Source organism: Phyllobates terribilis, unplaced genomic scaffold, assembly GCF_046119375.1.
Source record: "Phyllobates terribilis strain yellow unplaced genomic scaffold, ASM4611937v1 Scaffold_8__6_contigs__length_399053987, whole genome shotgun sequence".
NCBI classification, from domain to species: domain Eukaryota; kingdom Metazoa; phylum Chordata; class Amphibia; order Anura; family Dendrobatidae; genus Phyllobates; species Phyllobates terribilis.
This window is the reverse complement of record NW_027362768.1, coordinates 299603154-299626127: the sequence shown is the minus strand read 5'-3', so window position 1 is coordinate 299626127 and position 22974 is coordinate 299603154. Positions and strand designations below refer to the sequence as shown.

Sequence of the window (22974 nt, the reverse complement as noted above, 5' to 3'; positions counted from 1 at the left end):
TGAGGGAAAGACTAAGTGCAACATGAAGGGAAGAGAGGAAGTAAGCCCAAACACTAGGGAAAGGGGGAGTGGAGACCCCTAGGCAGATCTTATATCAACCTGCCTACCCTACCATCCCTATATAGGTTCCACACCTATCGCCGAGCAGGAACCTAAGCCCTGAATGTCCCTAGAGCTTGGCCCTAGATAGGTAGGGGACAGGGTGAGCATTAGTCAGGCCCTATTACAAACTAAAGACAACAAGGTAGACAAACAAATGGGGTTACTGTGATGAACCCGTAGCCGCCATCTTGGTAATGATAAATCATATCCAGGGATGGCCACACTTCAGCAGCCCCCACCCTTGGGACCTTCTGTTAAAACGTCAACTAGATAGTTTCCCCCATCCAGGCTCCTGTGAGATAAGAAGCCCCAGGGCCTACTTAACACTTGAATGCTAGGAGCTTCAAAGACTTCGAGAGGAAACACAGCCAGCAGGGGGGGGGGTGCTTTGTCCATCTGTAACTGACCATTTGTCCCATAGGACTAGTTTCTTTGTCTGTCACAAACATGGAGGCATAAGATATAGAAACATGAATAGTACACGCATGTTGCGTGGGATGGGCCAATAAAAAAATATCACGGCGTCCCGGAGCCATTGCGCACACAAGCCTCCGCGGTAGACGTTGGTACGTGCTCTGGAAGCCAAGATATAGCGCTGAGCCATTCCTGAGGACCGTATGGTATCATAATTGATATCAAAAGGTCGGTTACGGCGGCCCGAATCCATGGGAACCCCTGGGGGTATCCTGAGACCATCCCAGAAGAAGTTATTGGGTTCCTTAGAATTTGGGCTTCTGATCGAAGTTAGACCTGAGGGTGGAGACTGAGCCAGCTGACCTCACCAGCAGTGGGCGGGACGGGGCAGGTAAGATAGCAGGACAGACAAGAGACAAGTCAGTCTTGACCCAAGAGTGGTGTGCTGAACATCTGAGCACCAGCTGAGGCCACCAAGGGGAGGAGCAGTTTGACCATGCGGTGGTAGGCCTCAGCCTGTAACAAAGAACCGTGCCTGCGACCGCAGAATCCTCTCCCTGCGTCACAAGAGAATCAAGAAACCGGTAACTGATATGCTGTGGTGATTCTGTGTGTTGTATTCCATTGTTGTATAGTTTAGCCTGACCTTATACCTGTGTATATTTAGTTGTATATCGTGTATCTAGTGTATTATTATAATCAATTACCTCAAGTAATTGTGGGCCTGCCTTTTATTCTGCATAACGAACGCACGTCCGTGTGAGCTCGGCTCAAGCCAAAAACGCTACCCAGGGTTGGTTCCTGACCCGATATAGGCCCATTCACGGACTGGGCGTATATCTAAAATGGGGACTGGTGGCAGCATACCAACTGGGGATTGGGGAAGGCTGGTAGTGACGGTCGGAGGTTCAGATATATATATTCCTGGCGCGGCCAAGGAAGATATATATACCGCCCTCACTACAGAGGGCCCCGATACCCAGTAGGTTACAGGACAGTCTCTCTGGCGACCGCTTATCTTAGGTGCAGTTCCTTGACTGACCTGAGGCTAAGAGGGCGCTAGCGAGTTGTGCTGTGTAGTGACGTTACGGTTTAGTGACGTTGAAGGGATAACACTCTACCGTGTTCCCTGCGCTGGTTGCAGCTACCTGGCACTACTTTCTCTAGGTGCGGTACCTTGACTGACCTGAGAGGTAAAGGGGCGCCAGAGAGCTGCACCCACCGGCCGGCTTTCATCACAGTTACACTTAGCTTGAGCAGACACCAGAGAGATAACACAAACTGTCCTCCAGGGGCACCAGAGAAGAAACTAGCCGACTGCTAGTGCTCCAAGCCAACACAGAGGTACATAGAACTATCACCGGTGCCTCTGTGGAGAAACTGAGAGTTTTTAACTACCAAGCAAGGGTGTGTCAATCAGCAGCAGAAGGTGGAGGTAGCTGCTGGGTCCTAAAGGAAGAAGGATACAACAATACCAAAGAGATGAGAGGATCAAGAAGCCGTTGGCAATGCTAAGCACAGTGACCTTCCGTAGTCGGCTCCAGAGCGACTGTCTGTCACACCTGACACACCAGTGACAACTAAATGTTGAAACAATGGGCAGAACTGTCACAAAAAAAAGACTTAGTGCTTATTCAGACATCCCTGGATCTCGGTCCGATCATGGTCTGCAATGCGTGGGCTGGCCGCGGGTTTCCCGACAGGAAATGTATTTCCATGAGGCGGTCATACTCCAGTCAGGAGACCCACGGCCAGACTGTGCAATGTGGTCCGTAATCCGACCTAGATCCACGGACGTTTAACGAGCGCTTAGAGTTTACATGAGCAGATAATCTTTTGAATGATTACTGATCATAACTCAAGACGAGCAAACTATGTCAGACAGGTGTTTCTAAAGGATGAGAATAGTGGTTGAATAGCGATGGTTCCACTCCTGCTTTTTGCCGGTCTAACTGTTGAACAAGCGAACGATCTCTATTTCCATTACACGGTCTTTCAAAAGATGAATGAGACATTTTTTCACTCGCCTTAATGATTTTATGCACAGTGTGGTAGATCGGCTTAATCAGCTGCACATAGAGGTAGACACAGGAACGCTGTATCTTTAAATCTTTCACTGGTTTATTACATGTACTGCATAGACCAGTGCAGAGATAGTAATGGGAAAACAAAAACATAACATATGGCACAGGTCATATTGCTGTGGGCATCCGCCCGTTCAGGAGCTAACAATAAAAAAGGTTCAGCTTTCCTTATCATGAAAACACAGCACTGGAGCTCTCATCTCCAGGCACATCCAATGCTGAATGAGCCAGATGGCTGTACATTTATCCTCTGGACTCCACCCTGGGGTGGAGATATGGTGAAAAGCCTCCCACCCACCCTACAGGTGTTCACACAACCCAGCCCTTAACATGGCCAATTAACCCTTCTCAGCACTTAGTGTGCTGGAGCGTTTTCCTAGGTTCACATCATTGAGGCTAATAAACTCAGTAATACACATCTCCCCTCCAGTACTTTGTCACAACAGCGAACGAGCGCTTTTGAACACATTGTTCAGTCGTTCATCCCATTCTTGTTACACAATTATCATGAGCGATTGGGTCATTAGACAGATTGTCGGCCAGTGTAAATGGCCGTTTAGGTGATAAGAAACTCAATTTTAGTGCCAGGCAGCTGCTGCGAAAGCAAATGAAATCAGTTACAAATTACAGGCTCCAGTGTGTAAGAAGGACATAGCTTAACTGGGAAAGGGTGTAGAGGAGAAAGACTACGGTTATTAAGGTAGACGCACCAAAATACTTACACAATTAGTCGTGAGCACCTCGCTATGGCATGTGGTTTACACTGCGTCTCTGAGGATGGAGGGGCGCCCGATCTAAGAAGCTACCGAAACAGACAGTTACCCACCTTCTATACATGCGGATACACAGTACCGACCAAAAGTTTGGACACACCTTCTCATTTAAAGATTTTTCTGTATTTTCATGACTTTGAAAATTGTACATTCACACTGAAGGCATCAAAACTATGAATTAACACATGTGGAATTATATACTTAACAAAAAAGTGTGAAACAACTGAAAATATGTCTTATATTCTAGGTTCTTCAAAGTAGCCACCTTTTGCTTTGATGACTGCTTTGCACACTCTTGGCATTCTCTTGATGTGCTTCAAGAGGTAGTCACCGGAAATGGTCTTCCAACAATCTTGAAGGAGTTCCCAGAGATGCTTAGCACTTGTTGGCCCTTTTGCCTTCACTCTGCGGTCCAGCTCACCCCAAACCATCTCGATTGGGTTCAGGTCTGGTGTCTGTGGAGGCCAGGTCATCTGGCGTAGCACCAGCCTGGAGGTGTGTTTGGGGTCATTGTCCTGTTGAAAAATAAATGATGGTCCAGCTAAATGCAAACCGGATGGAATAGCATGCCGCTGCAAGATGCTGTGGTAGCCATGCTGGTTCAGTATGCCTTCAATTCTGAATAAATCCCCAACAGTGTCACCAGCAAAGCACCTCCACACCATCACACCTCCTCCTCCATGCTTCACGGTGGGAACCAGGCATGTAGAGTCCATCCGTTCACCTTTTCTGCTTCGCACAAAGACACGGTGGTTGGAACCAAAGATCTCAAATTTGGACTCATCAGACTAAAGCACAGATTTCCACTGGTCTAATGTCCATTCCTTGTGTTCTTTAGCCCAAACAAGTCTCTTCTGCTTGTTGCCTGTCCTTAGCAGTGGTTTCCTAAAAGCTATTTTACCATGAAGGCCTGCTGCACAAAGTCTCCTCTTAACAGTTGTTGAAGAGATGTGTCTGCTGCTAGAACTCTGTGTGGCATTGACCTGGTCTCTAATCTGAGCTGCTGTTAACCTGCGATTTCTGAGGCTGGTGACTCGAATAAACTTATCCTCAGAAGCAGAGGTGACTCTTGGTCTTCCTTTCCTGGGGCAGTCCTCATGTGAGCCAGTTTCTTTGTAGCACTTGATGGTTTTTGCAACTGCACTTGGGGACACTTTCAAAGTTTGCCCAATTTTTCAGACAGACTGACCTTTATTTCTTAAAGTAATGATGGCCACTCGTTTTTCTTTACTTAGCTGCTTTTTTCTTGCCATAATACAAATTCTAACAGTCTATTCAGTAGGACTATCAGCTGTGTATCCACCTGACTTCTGCACAACACAACTGATGGGCCCAACCCCATTTATAAGGCAAGAAATCTCACTTATTAAACCTGACAGGGCACACCTGCGAAGTGAAAACCATTTCCGGTGACTACCTCTTGAAGCTCATCAAGAGAATGCCAAGAGTGTGCAAAGCAGTCATCAAAGCAAAAGGTGGCTACTTTGAAGAACCTAGAATATAAGACATATTTTCAGTTGTTTCACACTTTTTTGTTAAGTATATAATTCCACATGTGATAATTCATAGTTTTGATGCCTTCAGTGTGAATGTACAATTTTCATAGTCAGGAAAATACAGAAAAATCTTTAAATGAGAAGGTGTGTCCAAACTTTTGGTCTGTACTGTATATCGAAAAGAAACTCGCTTGTGGTCCAATTGACCCCACGTGACTAATTAAAGGTTAAGTGAATTTCTTTCCTTTTTATCAACACAATAGGATTTGTGATTGAACTTATTTGTTGGTTTTCAACTTTATTAACTGTTAAATATGAAAGATGAAATACAAATTGAATGTTTATATCATTTATTATATTTCATTAAAACAGACTAAGTACAAATAAAACAACTGAACGTTGATACAAACAAGTAAAAGACAAAGTGTATCAACATTCTCTGCTGTGTCTTTCTTGTTGTCTTTTTGGCTAAAAACTCCACTGCCAGATGCTGGATGGAAGTAAGAAAAGAAGAGAGGTACGCCCCCAAGAAAAAAATGGAATAGCACTGTGGCTCAGTGGTTAGCACTGTACGGTGGCTCAGTGGTTAGCACTGTATGGTTGCTCAGTGGTTAGCACTGTATGGTGGCTCAGTAGTTAGCACTGTATGGTGGCTCAGTGGTTAGCAGTGTATGGTGGCTCGTGGTTAGCACTGTACGGTGGCTCAGTGGTTAGCACTGTATGGTTGCTCAGTGGTTAGCACTGTATGGTGGCTCAGTAGTTAGCACTGTATGGTGGCTCAGTGGTTAGCAGTGTATGGTGGCTCGTGGTTAGCACTGTACGGTGGCTCAGTGGTTAGCAGTGTATGGTGGCTCAGTGGTTAGCACTGTTGCTTTGCAGCTCTGAGGTCCTGGGTTCAAATCCCACCAAGGACAACATCTGCAAGGAGTTTGTATGTTCTCCCCGTGTTTGTGTGGGTTTCCTCTGGGTTCTCCGGTTTCCTCCCACACTCCAAAGACATACTGATAGGGAATGTAGATTGTGAGCCCCAATGGGGACAGCGATGATAATGTCTGTGAAGTGCTGTGGAATTAATGGCGCTATATAAGTGAGTAAAATAAATAAAAAGCAATGTGTAGACTTATACTAATGGGTTCAGTCATTTCACCACTTGGGGCATTACAGCTCTCATATATAGTAGATGCTGTTTGAACCTGAATGTTTAAGGGTACGTGCCCACGATCAGAAATAGCAGCGTTTTGGACGCAGCCCACCTAATAGGAAACATAGATATTAGATAAATATATAGATTTATAGATACAAATAAAAAAGCAGCACTCCAGTATGGCCAAGATACACAAAGTCAGTGTGAACATTGAATTTAGACTATATTATTGCTCAGAAAGCTGTACTTATAAAAAGCGAAGGTTTTTAGTGAATAAATTGGCCAATTCATGTGTGCCCATCAACTGCGGCAAGGTGACCTCCCGTCTGATGGGTCCCTGTTCTACCTACCATGCCACTTTTGGGCTACAAGCCTACATCTTTGGACAATACACGTCACTTCTGGGCTAAAACGTCTACAATTTAAAGTGGCATAGTACGTAGAACAGGGACCCATTAGACGGGGGGTCACCTTGCCGCGGTTGAACACATGAATTGGCCAATTTAAGCACTAAGAACTTTCGCTTTTTGCAAGCACAGCTTTCTGAGCAATAATAAGTCTAAATTCAATGTTCACACTGACTTTGTGTATCTTGGCCATAGTGGTGTGCTGCTGTGCTTTTTTTTATTTGTATTATGCAATTCATGCAGCTGGCACCAGTTCACACTGAGGAGGTGCTGGTCAGTTTTTTTTTTTACTATTTAGATTTATAAATAGATAGAAGAATAGATAGATATGGATAGATATAATAGATAGATATTAGATAAATAAATATATTTATAGATAGAATAGATAGATATGGATAGATAGAATAGATAGATATATGGATGGAGAGATAGATTATAGATAGACTAGATGGTGGCCTGATTCTAATGCATCGCGGCCGGACCAGCGACGCGGGATTTCCTGGACGGACAGACTGACGGGATAAGCCGATTATATAGTACATATGAGACAGATAGATATATAGATAGATATGAGATAGATAGATAATAGATGGATAGATAGATATATGGATGGAGAGATAGATTATAGATAGATATGAGATAGATAGATATATACACTGTGTTCCAAATTATCATGCATGAAATGATCTCGATGGTCCAGATGGATGGAGTGGAGGATGGCTGGTTGATGGACACCCCATGCAAACACGGCTACGGCGCTAACAAGGAGGAGGTGGAGTAATGTTTTGGGCTGGAATCATGGGGAGAGAGATTGTCGGCCCCTTTAGGATCCCTGAAGGGGTAAAGATGAACTCCATAATGTATGTTGAGTTTCTCAAACAGCACTTCCTTCCATGGTTCAAGAAGAAGAACCGTGCATTCCGCAGCAAGATCATTTTCATGCATGGTAATGCACCGTCTCATGCTGCACATAACACATCTGCATCTCTGGCTGCTATGGGCATAAAAGGGGACAAACTTATGGTGTGGCCCCCATGCTTCCCTGACCTCAACCCCATTGAGAACCTCTGGAGCATCATCAAAAGGAGTGTCTATGATGGCGGGAGGCAGTTCACATCTAAGCAACAGCTCTGGGAGGGTATTTTGTCCTCATGCAAAACAATTGAAGCAGAAACCATCCAAAACCTGACAAATTCAATGGACGAGAGAGTTCAGAAGCTCCTTTCGAACAAGCGGTCCTATGTGCAAATGTAAGATCACCTAGAATAAAGTTTTGAGTTGAAAACTGTTTGATTTCAGTTTGTAATAATCTGCTAATGTTTATAATTTCAAAAATGACCATTTTTTTGTTCTCTATTAAAATGAAAAGGTTGAAAACTCTGCTGTGCATAATAATTTGGAACATGCATTTTGATGGCAGTTTGAGTGTTTTATTTTTTTTTAAATATACTGTTATCATAGGCAGTTTGTACAAAAACCTTTCAATTGTACTCTAATAGCTATTTGACTGGAAAATTACAATGACTGCAATTCATATAGGTAATTTGGGAAAATCTGAGAAAATATTATTTGCATAATAATTTGGAACACAGTGTATATAGATAATAGATAGATGGATAGAGAGATAGATATGAGATAGATAGATAGATAGATAGATGATAGATAGATAGATAGATATATGGATGGATAGATTATAGATAGATAGATGATCAATAGATAGATAGATGGATGGATAGATATAGATATATGGATAGATAGAATAAATAGATAGGATAGATAGATAGATTAGTTACATAATAGAATAGGAGATTTATCAGCAGACAGATAATATTCTCTACATAGGATGAATACTAGGTACGTGACACTGCGCTGTAATATTTCTTCCTGGCAGCAGGTGGCGCTGTGAACAGGAACAACATGACTCATTATCTGTGCGCCGCCTTCGTGGCGTCACTTCCGGTGCGCCGGCCGTGCTGTGTGCAGTTCTCATAGAGCTGCTGTCGGTGTTGCGGAGATGGTAAGCCGTTACTGCTTGTATACCGGTGCGGTGCTCCGTGACAAGCGGGTCTCCTGCTGACGTGGGACTATAAGTCTCAGCATGTCCTGATAACCGCAGGCTGTGATGTGCTGGGGTTGTAGCTTCGGGTGACGTTGGCTGCTGGTCGTCGGTGTCAGACGGTCCCATGTAGTAATCGGTCCTCCGTGTCTGCTGATACCGGGGCCCCTCTGCCGTGGCTGTAGTGTTGTAGAGTGAGCCGCCGGGAGCCACAGCTTTAACTCTTTCTAAACCGGGCCGTTTTCCTTGTTTGTGTCCTTATTTGCCCATTCAGCTGGCAGTACGAGGGCTTGTCTTGTCTTATTGTAGGACAAGCTGTTGTTTTCAGTGACGTTCTTCACCTCACTATTTAATGTGCTGAGAAACGGGTAAAAAAAACAACCAAGTGGCATTTTAACCCCTTAATGACATTCATCGTACATCTACATCGAGAGTCAGTGGTGGGTGTATGGCGTGAGCTTGCCCCATACCCGGCAGGTACTGGCTGCCTGTTACCACCAGGACCTGCTCCTCCCGCGATTGTTAACCTGTTAAAGTCCACTATCAAACTCTGACAGTGATATTAACAGCATGCCAGCATGGGGGTGCATCATTCCATGCACCCATTGGCACCCGTGACATGATAGCAGGTCACCGATGGGTTGCCATGCCAGCAGGGGGTCTGTTGAAGACCTCCATGCTTGTCATTACACAGCTCTCTTGAAACCCATCCTGTGGCCGGGCTTTGAAGGAGGCACTTTATGCAGCAGTACTGTGTCATTGCTGTACATAACACAAGCGATCAGACGCTAAGTCCCCTAAGGGGATTTACAAATAAAGTGAAAAGTAAAAAAAAGAAAAAAAAAAGTTTTAAAAAATAAAAGTAAATTCAAATCACCTCTCTTCTCCCCCATTAAAAATAAAAACATTAAAAAAGACATGCGGTATCGCCGCTTTCAGAAAACCCCAATCTATCAAAATATAAAAATAATGAAACCGATTGGTGAACGCCATAAATGGAAAAAATTCAAGAACGTCAAAATTATTATTATTATTATTTTTTTTTTTTTTGTCGCTGCAATGCACAAAATTGCTGTGTCATATCTGTCCCAAAATAGTATCAATAAAAATGGTGTCTTGTCCCACAAATAACAAGCCATCACACAGCTTCATCGACTGAAGCATGAGCACTTTACAGGTCTCAGTAATGGTGACACAACACCAAATAAAAAAAAACAACAAAAAAAAAACTTCTGGACGTGTTTGGTATTGCCGTAACCATACTGATGAGCAGAAGCATTTTGCAGGGTGATTTTTACCGTACACCGTAAAACCAAAAAACATTTTTTTTTTTCTTCATTGCATTTGGAATGTTTTTTTTTTTTTTTTTTTTTCTCGTTTTTCAGCACACTGTATGGTAAAATGAATGACGTCATTCAAAAATACATCTCGTCCTGCAAAAAACAAGTCCTCATATGTCTGTGTGGATACAAAAATAAAAAAGTTGTATCTTTGGAAAGAAGGGGAGGGAAAAACAAAAGTGCAAAAATGGAAATCGGCTGATCCGGGAATGGGTTAATGGTTAAGCGGCAATGACCGAAGATAACGGCAGCGGTTGGAGCTGTTGGCAGACGTGAAGAACATAACGCAGCCGCCATGTATGAAGCAGACCCGGCTTCTGAACCGGTTCCAGACTCCCCGACTTTGAATAAACTAGTTCTTCCTTTCTCGGGAAATGGTCAAACTTTGGTCTCGTCATGGTTGATGAAGGACCTGCGTTTAACTGAATGATGCATTTATTCCTTGAATTTTCAAATTTTTTTTTTCCCCTTCCTCAATACCAGGCTCGCAATGCAGAGAAAGCCATGTAAGTGTCTGATTATTTACTATGCACATCTTGAGAAACACAGATTTCGGCAGGTCAGGTGTCGTTAGACTAAGGTTACCCAGTGTGCGACGAGAATGTTTTAATTTTCCATTAGGTTTCATGGAGTCCTTATTTTGTCTGTAAAGTCCGCACTAGAGATGAACAAAGCCTAACTTAAAAGTTCGGGGTTCGTATCGACCAGTTAGTGTCTGGTGCTAATTGCCGAATACAGACCTCTCCCGAAAGTCTGTTGCAATGTTCGGAGTTCCGGAAGAAGAGAGAGAATATTTTCCTGATCAAAAGTTCGGGTCTCTATTGTTTTCAATGGGGTTCAAGTTCGGGTACAGTTCTTATAACTGAACTTTGGAATAAAGTTCAGGTCAGGTACCAGAACCCAGACTTCCATCCCTAGCCAGCACCTTCTTTTCCACCTTCTGGTGTTTTAGCCCGTATTCACGACCTACATTGATAGGACCTTAATCCAGAAGGGTGCTCTGCTGGTTTTATAATTCCTGTAGAAGTAAATGGAAACAATTGCAGAGCGTCTTGGAAGCTCCTCCAGGCGGGAGACACACGTTTGTTGTCCCCCCTTCTGCTGGTGAGTGCAGAGGTGGGACCTGTAGATATGAGATGTCTAGAGGCATAAATGTTTGAGATGGGAAAAAATATCACTTTAACCTCTACTTGACAAGTGAAATCTGGTAACTGATTAGCTGCTCCAGACATCTGCTCCAGTACTTACACATCACGCACAGTAGGGGGTTGTCTTGTATTATAATAACTAATAATAAATTCTTCTTGTAGGACGGCTTTGGCGAGGTTTCGCCAAGCCCAACTTGAAGAAGGAAAAGTTAAGGTAAGACTTTGGAATTGTTTCTGCGTGTAGACAAAGACTGTTATTATTGGCTAAGGCAAGTGTCTATGTCAGACTATTCTCCATTGGAGCACGAGTGATCTTGGGGTGTCATTTGGCACCAAAACAATGTGAGCACCTCAGAAAACAGCTGGAGATAATGTGGACTGCGTATCATTACTCCTGCAGTGGGATATGTGGTATTATATGGCATCTGTCTGCTCTGGCTCAATTTCAAGACCCCTCTTTTTGATGCCATCTGCTCAACTTAGCATTAATGGATAGTATTTCTTATAACATGAGTAAATTAAGAAAAAAATATATTCCCTTAAATTCCTGCCTTAAAAGTATAGGTGATAACTTACTGATCAGAGGGATTGTGACTTCTGTGACCTAGGTCAAGCATGAGAATGGGGCTTTGCGAAGTATGGTCTTAATGGTATGACGGCCAGAGGTACACACCTCCACTTCATTAATTCTCTATGGAACTGCTTTAAAAAACGAAGTGCTGCGCTCAATGTCCGGCAGTTTCATACAGAATGACTGAAGCCGTGGTGCTCATGTCTGGCCGCAGCACCATTCAGACCTCGATCTGCAGAGCCCAGCATTCGTACCGTGACCAATCATCTATGGATAGCAGAAAAATAGATAATCGGAAATTCTATCTGGAAATTAATTTCATACTTCTCTTCAGTTAGGTCATCTGATTTCATTGAGATGATGAATGTAAATCTCGGGGTGTCACAGTCACCTAAAATTCCTGTATGGGGTGAAACTGCATGGACTGTACCACTGAAGTTCTCAAAAGGGGTAAATGGATCTCAGATAATGATGACTGCACAGTGCCTGTCACACAGTTGTAAGAGAGGAAATCGCAGTGCAGCCTCCCTTACTAAATGCTTATAACTACTGGTTTATTTAGGAGACTAGAAATGAAATGATAAGCAGGCAGAGGAAAGGAGGAAACGTATTAGGAATATGCAGAAGATCTTGAACATGGCCATCGTGGACAAAATTATCTCCTATTTACTTACATTTTTTTTATTTCCAGGTTTAGTGCTGCTTTACACATTGTTAGCGAAACTTTTGGCTTCTTCACACAGGATGGAAATGCTGCAGATTTTCCATATCTCCATCTAAATGCTATGTAAAAAAAAAAATGCGACTTAAATTTACTGTTGATGCAGGTTTTCATCACCGATTTCACCCTGTACAGTTTGAATAGGTAAATCTGCAGCATTGCTATGATGACGTTCACATTAAAAGTTGCATGTGTCATTCCGGAGTGGACATACTATTAGGGTTTGTCGGCTCCTTTTATTCTTATTCCTGGAAATGCCATTAAAATTCTGTGATTGGGGTTCAGTCTCTCTCTAATTTATGGACTGAAATATATTCCTGCCACGTTGTAATTATTTTCTGAACATAATAATTTTCTTCAAACAGGAAAGGCGGCCATTTCTTGCCTCTGAATGTAACGAGTTGCCAAAAGCAGAGAAGTGGAGACGACAGGTATGTGATCAGCTTTATTGTATGGTTAAAGAAGGGGGGGAAATACAACACAATCTGACACTTTCAAGGGAGCAAAGTGTGAATTTCAGCTGCATGTACATATGACAAAATAATGAATGGAAAGAAAAAATGTGGAAATGAGCTAAAAGGGGTTGCCCAGGACTTTAATATTGATGACCTTAGGATGGGTCGTCATTATCAGATTGGTGGAGGTCTTATATCTGGTACACCTGACATTCAGCTCTTAGCAGGTCCCATGACTTCCAGATGTAGACTGTGTACAGAGGCCGAACACCTCAGCTGTGCTCACTGTGTGGTGGCCAATATCCGGTACTGCTGGTCACCTCCTGTTGAAATGCATGGGAGCTGTAGTACCTGAGAACGGCCACTACTCTGTGTTCAGCTCTACATACTCTGTGTACATCTGAATTCTGTGGGACCTTTTCTCAGCTGATAGGAGGTGGATGTGTAGTACTCTGCGGCGGCTACTATCAGAAGATGGCGCAAGCAAGTATTTCCTGCCACCGCTAACAGCTGACTGGCGGGGGTGCCGGGTGTCGGACCCCGACTGATCAGACATTGATGACCTATCCTAATGATGGGTTACAACCTCTTTAATCTCTTTAGGGCTCATTCGTCAGTGATTTTTTTTTTCTTACGGAAAAAATGGACAAATTTTTCATCAGTGATCAGATTTTATCAGCGTTTGGTCAGAGGGTTCGTTTTTACCATCGGTGATTTTTTTTTTTCTTCTGCGTACGAGAAGGTTTTTCAAGCTTCTGCTATCAAACATGACAATCTGAGAGGACTATGGTGCAATTAGTATGGCATCTGAGTGCGGCCTGAGCTTTTCAAGGGCCCATAGACTTGCATTGGCCAGTTTAGGATCAAAAATGACATGTCACTTTTTTTTTTTTTGTATCAGAATTGAACATGTCTAAGTTCCATCCGTGGGAATCATGGGCGTCTGAATGAGCCCTTAGTGTGATTTTTGTGGCAGTTTTCATGCTTTTTCGTGCTTTTTTTTTCTTCTAGTTTGACGAATTTGTCTCTTAATTTAGATCATTGGTGAGATCTCAAAGAAAGTGGCACAGATTCAAAATGGTAAGATGACACGTAATGTTAGATTTTTTTTTTTTATATTTAATATTGTATTTATAGTATTTAATTTCTTTATATTTTCACTTTTTAAGACCGTATTGCAGCACTCTGAAAATATTTGTAAAATGAAACATTTTGGTTTTAAGTATTTATACCCATCTCTAACAAGTGTTTATTTATTTTTCTTCAAATTCAATACTTAGTCTGAGATTTTAACATTTTCATCACAATTGAATGAATTGAAAGCTAACAAGTTTTTTTGTTTAAAAAAAGACATCCCCCAAACGAAACATTTATTTTTAAATCGCATGTAAAGCGCCATGGAATAAATGACGCTATAATAATAAATGAAAAAAAATTAAATAAATGTTTGGTTCCAAAAAGAGAATAAGACTGACCATTAGAGGCAGGACCATGAACTTCTTGGATCCCATAACACTATCATACAAACCTCCTCCGTCGCATTTGGTGTCAGAACATGAGAACTGTCTGAATCATTAAAACAGCAGTGACTGATCAGAAAAGAAGCCGACATCAAAACCACTAGATCTCACACTGTGACACCGAATGCTGGCGTGGTGACTTGCGGGATGCCTGTTAGCATAGGGGGTGAATAGAAATTGACAGGCTGCAGGTTTTTAAATCCATCCTGCCAATTTCTTTGCAGAAAAATTGTGCAGGGAGTGGATGAGATTTGTTGAGTATGACAGAGAGCTGTTGTGGTCGGATTACACTGCACACATGTCTCATCCGGTGTCTCGCTCCACCACCTTGCGCATTCTTCAGATTGCTCATCTGAATTTTATACATTCTTTTGCTCCTCTTGAGTCTTGGGATTGAAGCTAGATTGTTTTCTTCTTAGAAATGTTCAATTTTTTTTCCTTGCACAAACACATGGCCGATTGGGAAGCCCCTAATACAGAATATTTTTCAAGATGAGTTGTAGTTTTTGGCCCATTTTGGGGTGAATACGGCTTTTAGAATACTCGTTATTCAATTTTTGGGGTTAGAAGAGAACAAAAACAGCAGTACCTGAGGGGATAAATAATCTTATTTCTTCATCCTTTAAATTGCTACAGACATGGGGTTACCAAATATCTTAAAAAAAAAAAAAAAATTACATATCTTTCTCTCTATCTATGTGTATGTATGTATCTCTATCAACACGCAAATAACACATCCTAGATCTGAATGAATGAAATATTCTCATTGAATACTTTGTTCTGTACAAAGTTGAATGTGCTGACCACAAAATCACACAAAAATCATCAATGGAAATCAAATTTATTAACCAACGGAGGCCTGAATTTAGAGTCACCCCCAAAATTAAAGTGGAAAAACACACTACAGGCTGATCCAACTTTGATGCAATGTCCTTAAAACAAGTCAAAATGAGGCTCAGTATTGTGTGTGGCCTCCACGTGCCTGTATGACCTCCCTACAATGCTCCTGATGAGGTTGCGGATGGTCTCCTGTGGGATCTCCTCCCAGACCTGGACTAAAGCATCCGCCAACTCCTGGACAGTCTGTGGTGCAACGGAGCGAGACATGATGTCCCAGATGTGCTCAATCGGATTCAGGTCTGGGGAACGGGCGGGCCAGTCCGTAGCTTCAATGCCTTCATCTTGCAGGAACTGCTGACACACTCCAGTCACATGAGGTCTGGCATTGTCCTGCATTAGGAGGAACCCAGGGCCAACCGCACCAGCATATGGTCTCACAACGGGTCTGAGGATCTCATCTCGGTACCTAATGGCAGTCAGGCTATCTCTGGCAAGCACATGGAGGGCTGTGCGGCCCTCCAAAGAAATGCCACCCCACATCATTACTGACCCACTGCCAAACCGGTCATGCTGAAGGATGTTGCAGGCAACAGATTGCTCTCCACGGCGTCTCCAGACTCTGTCATGTCTGTCACATGTGCTCAGTGTGAACCTGCTTTCATCTCTGGAGAGCACAGGGCGCCAGTGGCGACTTTGCCAATCCTGGTGTTCTGTGGCAAATGCCAAGCGTCCTGGCTGGTGTTGGGATGTGAGCACAACCCCCATCTGTGGACGTCTGATCCTCATACCAACCTCATGGAGTCGGTTTCTAACCTGCTGGAGGTCATTTTGCAGGGCTCTGGCAGTGCTCCTCCTGTTCCTCCTTGTACGAAGGCGGAGGTAGCGGTCCTGCTGCTGGGTTGTTGCCCTCCTATGGCTCCCTCCACATCTCCTGGTATCTGTTCCATGCTCTGGACACAGCTACCCTTCTTGCCACAGCTCGCACTGATGTGCCATCCTGGATGAACTGCACTACCTGAGCAACTTCTGTGGGTTGTACTGTAGACACCGCCTCATGCTACTGTACCTCTAGGGATGAGAGCAATGGCAAAATGAAAAAGTGACCAAAGTAACAGACAAAAAGGATGAGAACAGAGAAATAGTCTGTGGTCACCACCTGCAGAACCGCTCCTTTATAGGGGGTGTCTTGCTAATTGCCGATCATTTCTACCAGTTGTCTGTTCCATTTGCACAACAGCAGGAGAAATTGATTCACAATCAGTGTTGCTTCATAACTGGACAGGTAGATTTCCCAGAAATGTTATTGACTTGGAGTTACATTGTGATGTTTAAGTGTTCCCTTTATTTTTTTGAGGTGTGTGTGTGTGTGTGTGTGTATATATAAATACATACATATATACAGTACAGACCAAAAGTTTGGACACACCTTCTCATTTAAAGATTTTCCTGTATTTTCATGACTATGAAAATTGTACATTCACACTGAAGGCATCAAAACTATGAATTAACACATGTGGAATTATATACTTAACAAAAAAGTGTGAAACAACTGAAAATATGTCTTATATTCTAGGTTCTTCAAAGTAGCCACCTTTTGCTTTGATGACTGCTTTGCACACTCTTGGCATTCTCTTGATGAGCTTCAAGAGGTAGTCACCGGAAATGGTTTTCACTTCGCAGGTGTGCCCTGTCAGGTTTAATAAGTGGGATTTCTTGCCTTATAAATGGGGTTGAGACCATCAGTTGTGTTGTGCCGAAGTCTGGTGGATACACAGCTGATAGTCCTACTGAATAGACTGTTAGAATTTGTATTATGGCAAGAAAAAGCAGCGAAGCAAAGAAAAACGAGTGGCCATCATTACTTTAAGAAATGAAGGTCAGTCAGTCCGAAAAATTGGGCAAACTTTGAAAGTGTCCCCAAGTGCAGTTGCAAAAACCATCAAGCGCTACAAAGAAACTGGCTCACATGAGGACCACCCCAGGAAAGGAAGACCAAGAGTCGCCTCTGCTTCTGAGGATAAGTTTATCCGAGTCACCAGCCTCAGAAATCGCAGGTTAACAGCAGCTCAAATTAGTGACCAGGTCAATGCCACACAGAGTTCTAGCAGCAGACACATCTCTACAACAACTGTTAAGAGGAGACTTTGTGCAGCAGGCCTTCATGGTAAAATAGCTGCTAGGAAACCACTGCTAAGGACAGGCAACAAGCAGAAGAGACTTGTTTGGGCTAAAGAACACAAGGAATGGACATTAGACCAGTGGAAATCTGTGCTTTGGTCTGATGAGTCCAAATTTGAGATCTTTGGTTCCATCCACCGTGTCTTTGTGCGACGTAGAAAAGGTGAACGGATGGACTCTACATGCCTGGTTCCCACCGTGAAGCATGGAGGAGGAGGTGTGATGGTGTGGGGGTGCTTTGCTGGTGACACTGTTGGGGATTTATTCAAAATTGAAGGCATACTGAACCAGCATGGCTACCACAGCATCTTGCAGCGGCATGCTATTCCATCCGGTTTGCGTTTAGTTGGACCATCATCTATTTTTCAACAGGACAATGATCCCAAACACACCTCCAGGCTGTGTAAGGGCTATTTGACCAAGAAGGAGAGTGATGTGGTGCTACACCAGATGACCTGGCCTCCACAGTCACCAGACCTGAACCCAATCGAGAGGGTTTGGGGTGAGCTGGACCGCAGAGTGAAGGCAAAAGGGCCAACAAGTGCTAAGCATCTCTGGGAACTCCTTCAAGATTGTTGGAAGACCATTTCCGGTGACTACCTCTTGAAGCTCATCAAGAGAATGCCAAGAGTGTGCAAAGCAGTCATCAAAGCAAAAGGTGGCTACTTTGAAGAACCTAGAATATAAGACATATTTTCAGTTGTTTCACACTTTTTTGTTAAGTATATAATTCCACATGTGTTAATTCATAGTTTTGATGCCTTCAGTGTGAATGTACAATTTTCATAGTCATGAAAATACAGAAAAATCTTTAAATGAGAAGGTGTGTCCAAACTTTTGGTCTGTACTGTCTATCTATCTTTTTTAATATATGTATTTATATATAATGTGTGTGTGTGCTGTGTATATATTGCTAAAAAATTAAGGGAACACAAAATTCACATACCAATTCTCTGAGTGAGTGTGAGAGAGGTTGTATATCTTTATTGATATAAATTGTTTAAGTCAATGAAAAAGATGACATGTCAATGGAACCCAAAATAATTAACCAATTGATGTCTGGATTCCAAATCATCTAAAACGTTTTACTAAAACCTTGAACTCACCGGCAGATACAATTTGAGTGGATTTGATTGCAGCAGCTCAGGCTGTGACTAGTAGTGGTGCATAGGGGTCTCGCTGTCTGGGCGCCCTCCGACGGTGTCATTTTTACCGCACCATGAACAACATGAAAACTAAACCAAAAAAACCCATTCCTAATGAAGCGATGTGTCCAACAACGGTAATGAAGATCGCGCTCTGCTGTGCTACTATAATATGTCTCTCTTCTTTTAGCCGGTCTTGGAGAATTCAGAATCCGTGACTTAAACGATGAAATAAACAAACTAATCCGAGAAAAAGGTCACTGGGAATCTCGAATTAAAGAGTTGGGTGGTCCTGATTACTGGGTAAGTCAAACTCTTAACATTCATAACTTCAGATTAAAGTTCTTTCTGGGTGAAAAAAATAAATAAAACTAATGTGTAGTAAATGGAGATTAGGAAATGACTGATATTAGGTTTACCAGATTCACTTGAATTTGGCTGGAAGGTGAGTATAATCCTTTTTTTTATTTTTTTTTTTATACCCTTTCCTGGCCCTAGAAACCATGAAGTTGAAGCCTTGATCTAAGTCAGCGGCTCGCAACCTGCAGCACTTTGTGAAGCCACAGCTCCCGGCATGCCCTCCCTGTCAGCTGTCTGATGACAGAAAGCACGTGCTGGGAGTTGTAAGTTCAGAACAGCTGTAGTGCCGCAGGTTGTTGACCTCTGATCTAAGGACATTTCTTCAGAGAATTGTCTTTATCTGAGCTTTAATCTGCAGGAAATCTGAGCATACATATATTGACATTAGAAAAACATGACTGCTTGCTTTCCTTCATCAGCGGCGCCACCCCTAGCTCTGGGTTGTGCTTGGTATTGCAGTTCACTTCCATTCACTAAAGGGGGGCTAAGATGCAATAGTGTCATACCTAATCTACCGGCCTATTTAGATGGGCCAATAATCGTGAAAAGAGCAGCTCATTCCCCATCATCGACTTGCGTAAACAGGCCAGAAAATACCCCACGAACAAGGAAAATGCAAGTTTAAAAATCGTTGCTCTCGGCAGCACATTGATGACATGAGGTCCTATGTGCACAGAACAATTGTGTTAACGTTCAATCTGTGCATAGACATGCAGTCATACTGTCTAAGCAGACCATTAAACAACTGCTAATCGGTTTGCATGTATCTGATCGGCCGTCATTATGTCTAAATCCAGCATATTCTTGCATCCTTCCCCACAAATATTTGCTGATAAACACAGCAGCCCCTGTGGCCCTGACCCTCTGGATCAAAGGTCAGAGAACAAATCGAGACGCATGTCAAGATTTGCAATCTACTCTGGGCTCTTGCGTATTATTTACATCATCTTAGAGAACAGAACGTCTTAATTCTGGTCGTCCCTTTTAAAATGTTGTTTTATCACTGGATTGCAGAGATCTAAAATAAGAAGCGCAAGCTGTATTTTGTTGATGGGTTGCAGAGGTGACTTAACATCTAGGTCTCTCATAACCACTGCAGTAAATCACTGGGCTCAGTGGTTCATCCAGTCTACATCAGCAGAACTGCTGAGTCGAGTGATCGACTGCAGCGGTTATTAGCATTGTAGACCTGATGCTGCCCGTCAATACAAGCGGCAGCGAATAGATAACGCTGGATCCTGGGAGGCTGAGTAACGGCTCAGATTATTATTTTAGACCTTTTCAGCTTATAATATTTTTAATTCCCCCAACTCCTTTTAAGATGTCCATGTTGTTTGAATGTCATCTGAAGCCACTGATTTTTGGCAGACAAATGGGGATGTCCTAAATTCCTGGATTGCAAAGGTCAGCATCAAAAGGATTGCGCATGCTAAATTTCAACATGCCTGATCCTTTTGTTCTTAAAGGGAACCTGTGATGTTTCCAAATACTATTAATTTGCAGATATGTGGTTAATTTGCAGGTCTCTTGCAACATACACATTATGCTCATTCTGTCGTTCCCCTTTGGTTTTTAGTTATTACAGCGCCGCGTTTGTCTTAATTTTGCTCTTTCTTACATTAGCGCATTGGTCCCAAGATGCTTGACCATGAAGGCAAAGAAGTGCCAGGAAACAGGGGCTACAAGTATTTTGGCGCCGCCAAAGACCTGCCTGGGGTTCGGGAGCTGTTTGAAAAAGAACGTAAGTTTTTTTTCCTTTTTTGTCCCTTAAGACCCATTTAGACAAGCCGACTGCAACCATTAAACAGCCGCCAATTGACTATGTCCAAACCGATCGGCGGTCGTGTATTGGCCTTACACATGCCGACGACATTCTATGTGCAGAGCACGATTGTTAATAAGATCGTTCTGTGCACATTGAAGATTGACATTGGCAGCACGCGTCCTGTTTACACGGGGCAATGTGCTGCTTATAATGATGATTTTTAAGCAGCACACTGAACGAATCAGCTTGCCGGTCTGTTCCCAATAGTCAGGAACGAGATCCTACGAGCCTTCGCGTCCCGATTCTTGGCTTCTTTAGAGGGGTTCTTAGAATTGTAATGCAGTCACCGGCACATTACAATCTGTTATGCACACGCCCGGGCTGAGCGGCGTGTGCGTGTGATTGTAGTGATTCCACTGGACCATGAACCGGAGAGTGCCTGGAGGGGCGTGACTAAGTATCTGGCCGATCCGACCAAGATGGCACGACGGCATACGACGCCAGTGCACCAGGGAGAAACCGGGCAGAGGGACCAGGTGCTACTCCAGGTCAAACTCCGGACACGGGGGTTGACCCACACAGGGATTACTGGATCAGGCTGGTTAGGCTGGCGCACAGACTGGAGGGTATAGGCAGGCACGACTGGTATGCAGGCAGGCGGGTAAAGGCAAGCGCGGCTAGAGTGCAGACAGGGAGGCACTAGCAGGTAGGAACACAGGCGGGATAGGACCCAGTACACACTGGGACTCAGGAACAATACAGGTAGAGGGGTACAGGCAAGCACAGCTAGAGTGCAGACAGGGAGGCACTAGCAGGTAGGAACACAGGCGGGATAGGACCCAGTACACACTGGGACTCAGGAACAGGCAGGTTAGGCTGGCACAGACTGGTGGATATAAGCAAACACGGCAGGTATGCAGATGGGTGGATACAGGCGAGTATGCAGGCAGGGAGGTACTGGCCGAAAGGACGGGCTGGAGCACAGAAAGGTTAAGACCCAGTACAGACTGGGTCACAGAACCGCAGATGCGGTAGACAACCACAGCAGAGAGGGAACGCCCGAAGCGGTGGGCAAGAACAGAGCAGGACAGGGCTGCAGGAGCAGCGAGCACAAGCAGGGCAGGACAGGACTGCCGGAGCAGCGGGCAGAAGCAGGGCAGGACAGGACTGCCGGAGCAGCGGGCAGAAGCAGGGCAGGACAGGACTGCCGGAGCAGCGGGCAGAAGCAGGGCAGGACAGGACTGCCGGAGCAGCGGGCAGAAGCAGGGCAGGACAGGACTGCCGGAGCAGCGGGCAGAAGCAGGGCAGGACAGGACTGCCGGAGCAGCGGGCAGAAGCAGGGCAGGACAGGACTGCCGGAGCAGCGGGCAGAAGCAGGGCAGGACAGGACTGCCGGAGCAGCGGGCAGAAGCAGGGCAGGACAGGACTGCCGGAGCAGTGAGCAAGGAGTCAGAGCAGGCTAGAACCGCCGGAGCGGTAAGCAAAGGAGTCAGAGCAGACTAGAACCGCCGGAGCGGTGAGCAAAGGAGTCAGAGCAGGCTAGAACCGCCGGAGCGGTGAGCAAAGGAGTCAGAGCAGGCTATAACCGCCGGAGCGGTGAGCAAAGGAGTCAGAGCAGGCTAGGCTGAGTAGGGGAGACAGGGCTCTGTTCACACGGAACAGACAGGAAGGGAAAGGCAGAGCCAGACACCCACAGGGTACTTGCAGTGAAGTAGCGAGTGGACCACAAACTCACAAACGGGAGTACAGAGACAACAAGCAGGAGTTAGGTACGAGTTCAGACTCTGCAGAAAAAGGAAGGGAACGGACATAGAGGCAAAACAGGTAAAGGATAGGAGAGAGTTCAGACTGGAACTGAGTGTACGGAGGAGACCGACACTGCAGCGGGATACAGGAGCGGGTCTGGGAATACGGCCCCCAGAGAGGCAGGACGAACAGGCAAGGAGCGTGTTCAGACAGGACAGACAAGATACAGGAGCGGGTCTAGGAAAACAGCCCCTAGAAGGCGAGAGGAACAGGCTAGGAGCGTGTTCAGACAGGTCAGACAAGATACAGGAACAGGTCTAGGTAATCGGCCCCTAGAAGGCAGGAGGAACAGGCTAGGAGCGTGTTCAGACAGGTCAGACAAGATACAGGAACAGGTCTAGGTAATCGGCCCCTAGAAGGCAGGAGGAACAGGCTAGGAGCGTGTTCAGACAGGCCTGGAAATACAGCCTCCAGGATAGGCAGACAAGAGAACACAGAACGGGACCTGGCACCTTCAGAGTGCAAGCACACACTGAAAGAAACACTATGCTCAGGCAGGAATAGATGGGAGCAGCTGAGCTATATACCAGGTGACAGACAGCAATAGGCTGAGGACGCACAAGACGTGTGACCCACAGCAGGTACAAAAAGCAGGAAGTGATCGGGCGCCGCCCTTAAGCAGCAGAAACAGACACAAACAGACAGCATG

The 22974-nt window shown here is 44.4% G+C and overlaps 1 protein-coding gene across 1 annotated transcript in view; it reads left to right on the top strand.

The window, feature by feature from the left end:
* Positions 1 to 8320: 8320 nt before the first annotated feature.
* Positions 8321 to 22974, top strand: part of ISY1 (ISY1 splicing factor homolog) — a 31490-nt gene continuing 16836 nt past the window's right edge. Inside the window, exons 1-7 of the mRNA XM_073644483.1 lie at positions 8321 to 8437; positions 10300 to 10322; positions 11127 to 11178; positions 12622 to 12687; positions 13749 to 13791; positions 18585 to 18697; positions 20378 to 20495. Of these exons, the coding sequence (XP_073500584.1) occupies positions 8435 to 8437; positions 10300 to 10322; positions 11127 to 11178; positions 12622 to 12687; positions 13749 to 13791; positions 18585 to 18697; positions 20378 to 20495 (418 nt within the window). The 5' untranslated portion in view covers positions 8321 to 8434. The remainder of the gene's footprint in view (positions 8438 to 10299; positions 10323 to 11126; positions 11179 to 12621; positions 12688 to 13748; positions 13792 to 18584; positions 18698 to 20377; positions 20496 to 22974) is intronic.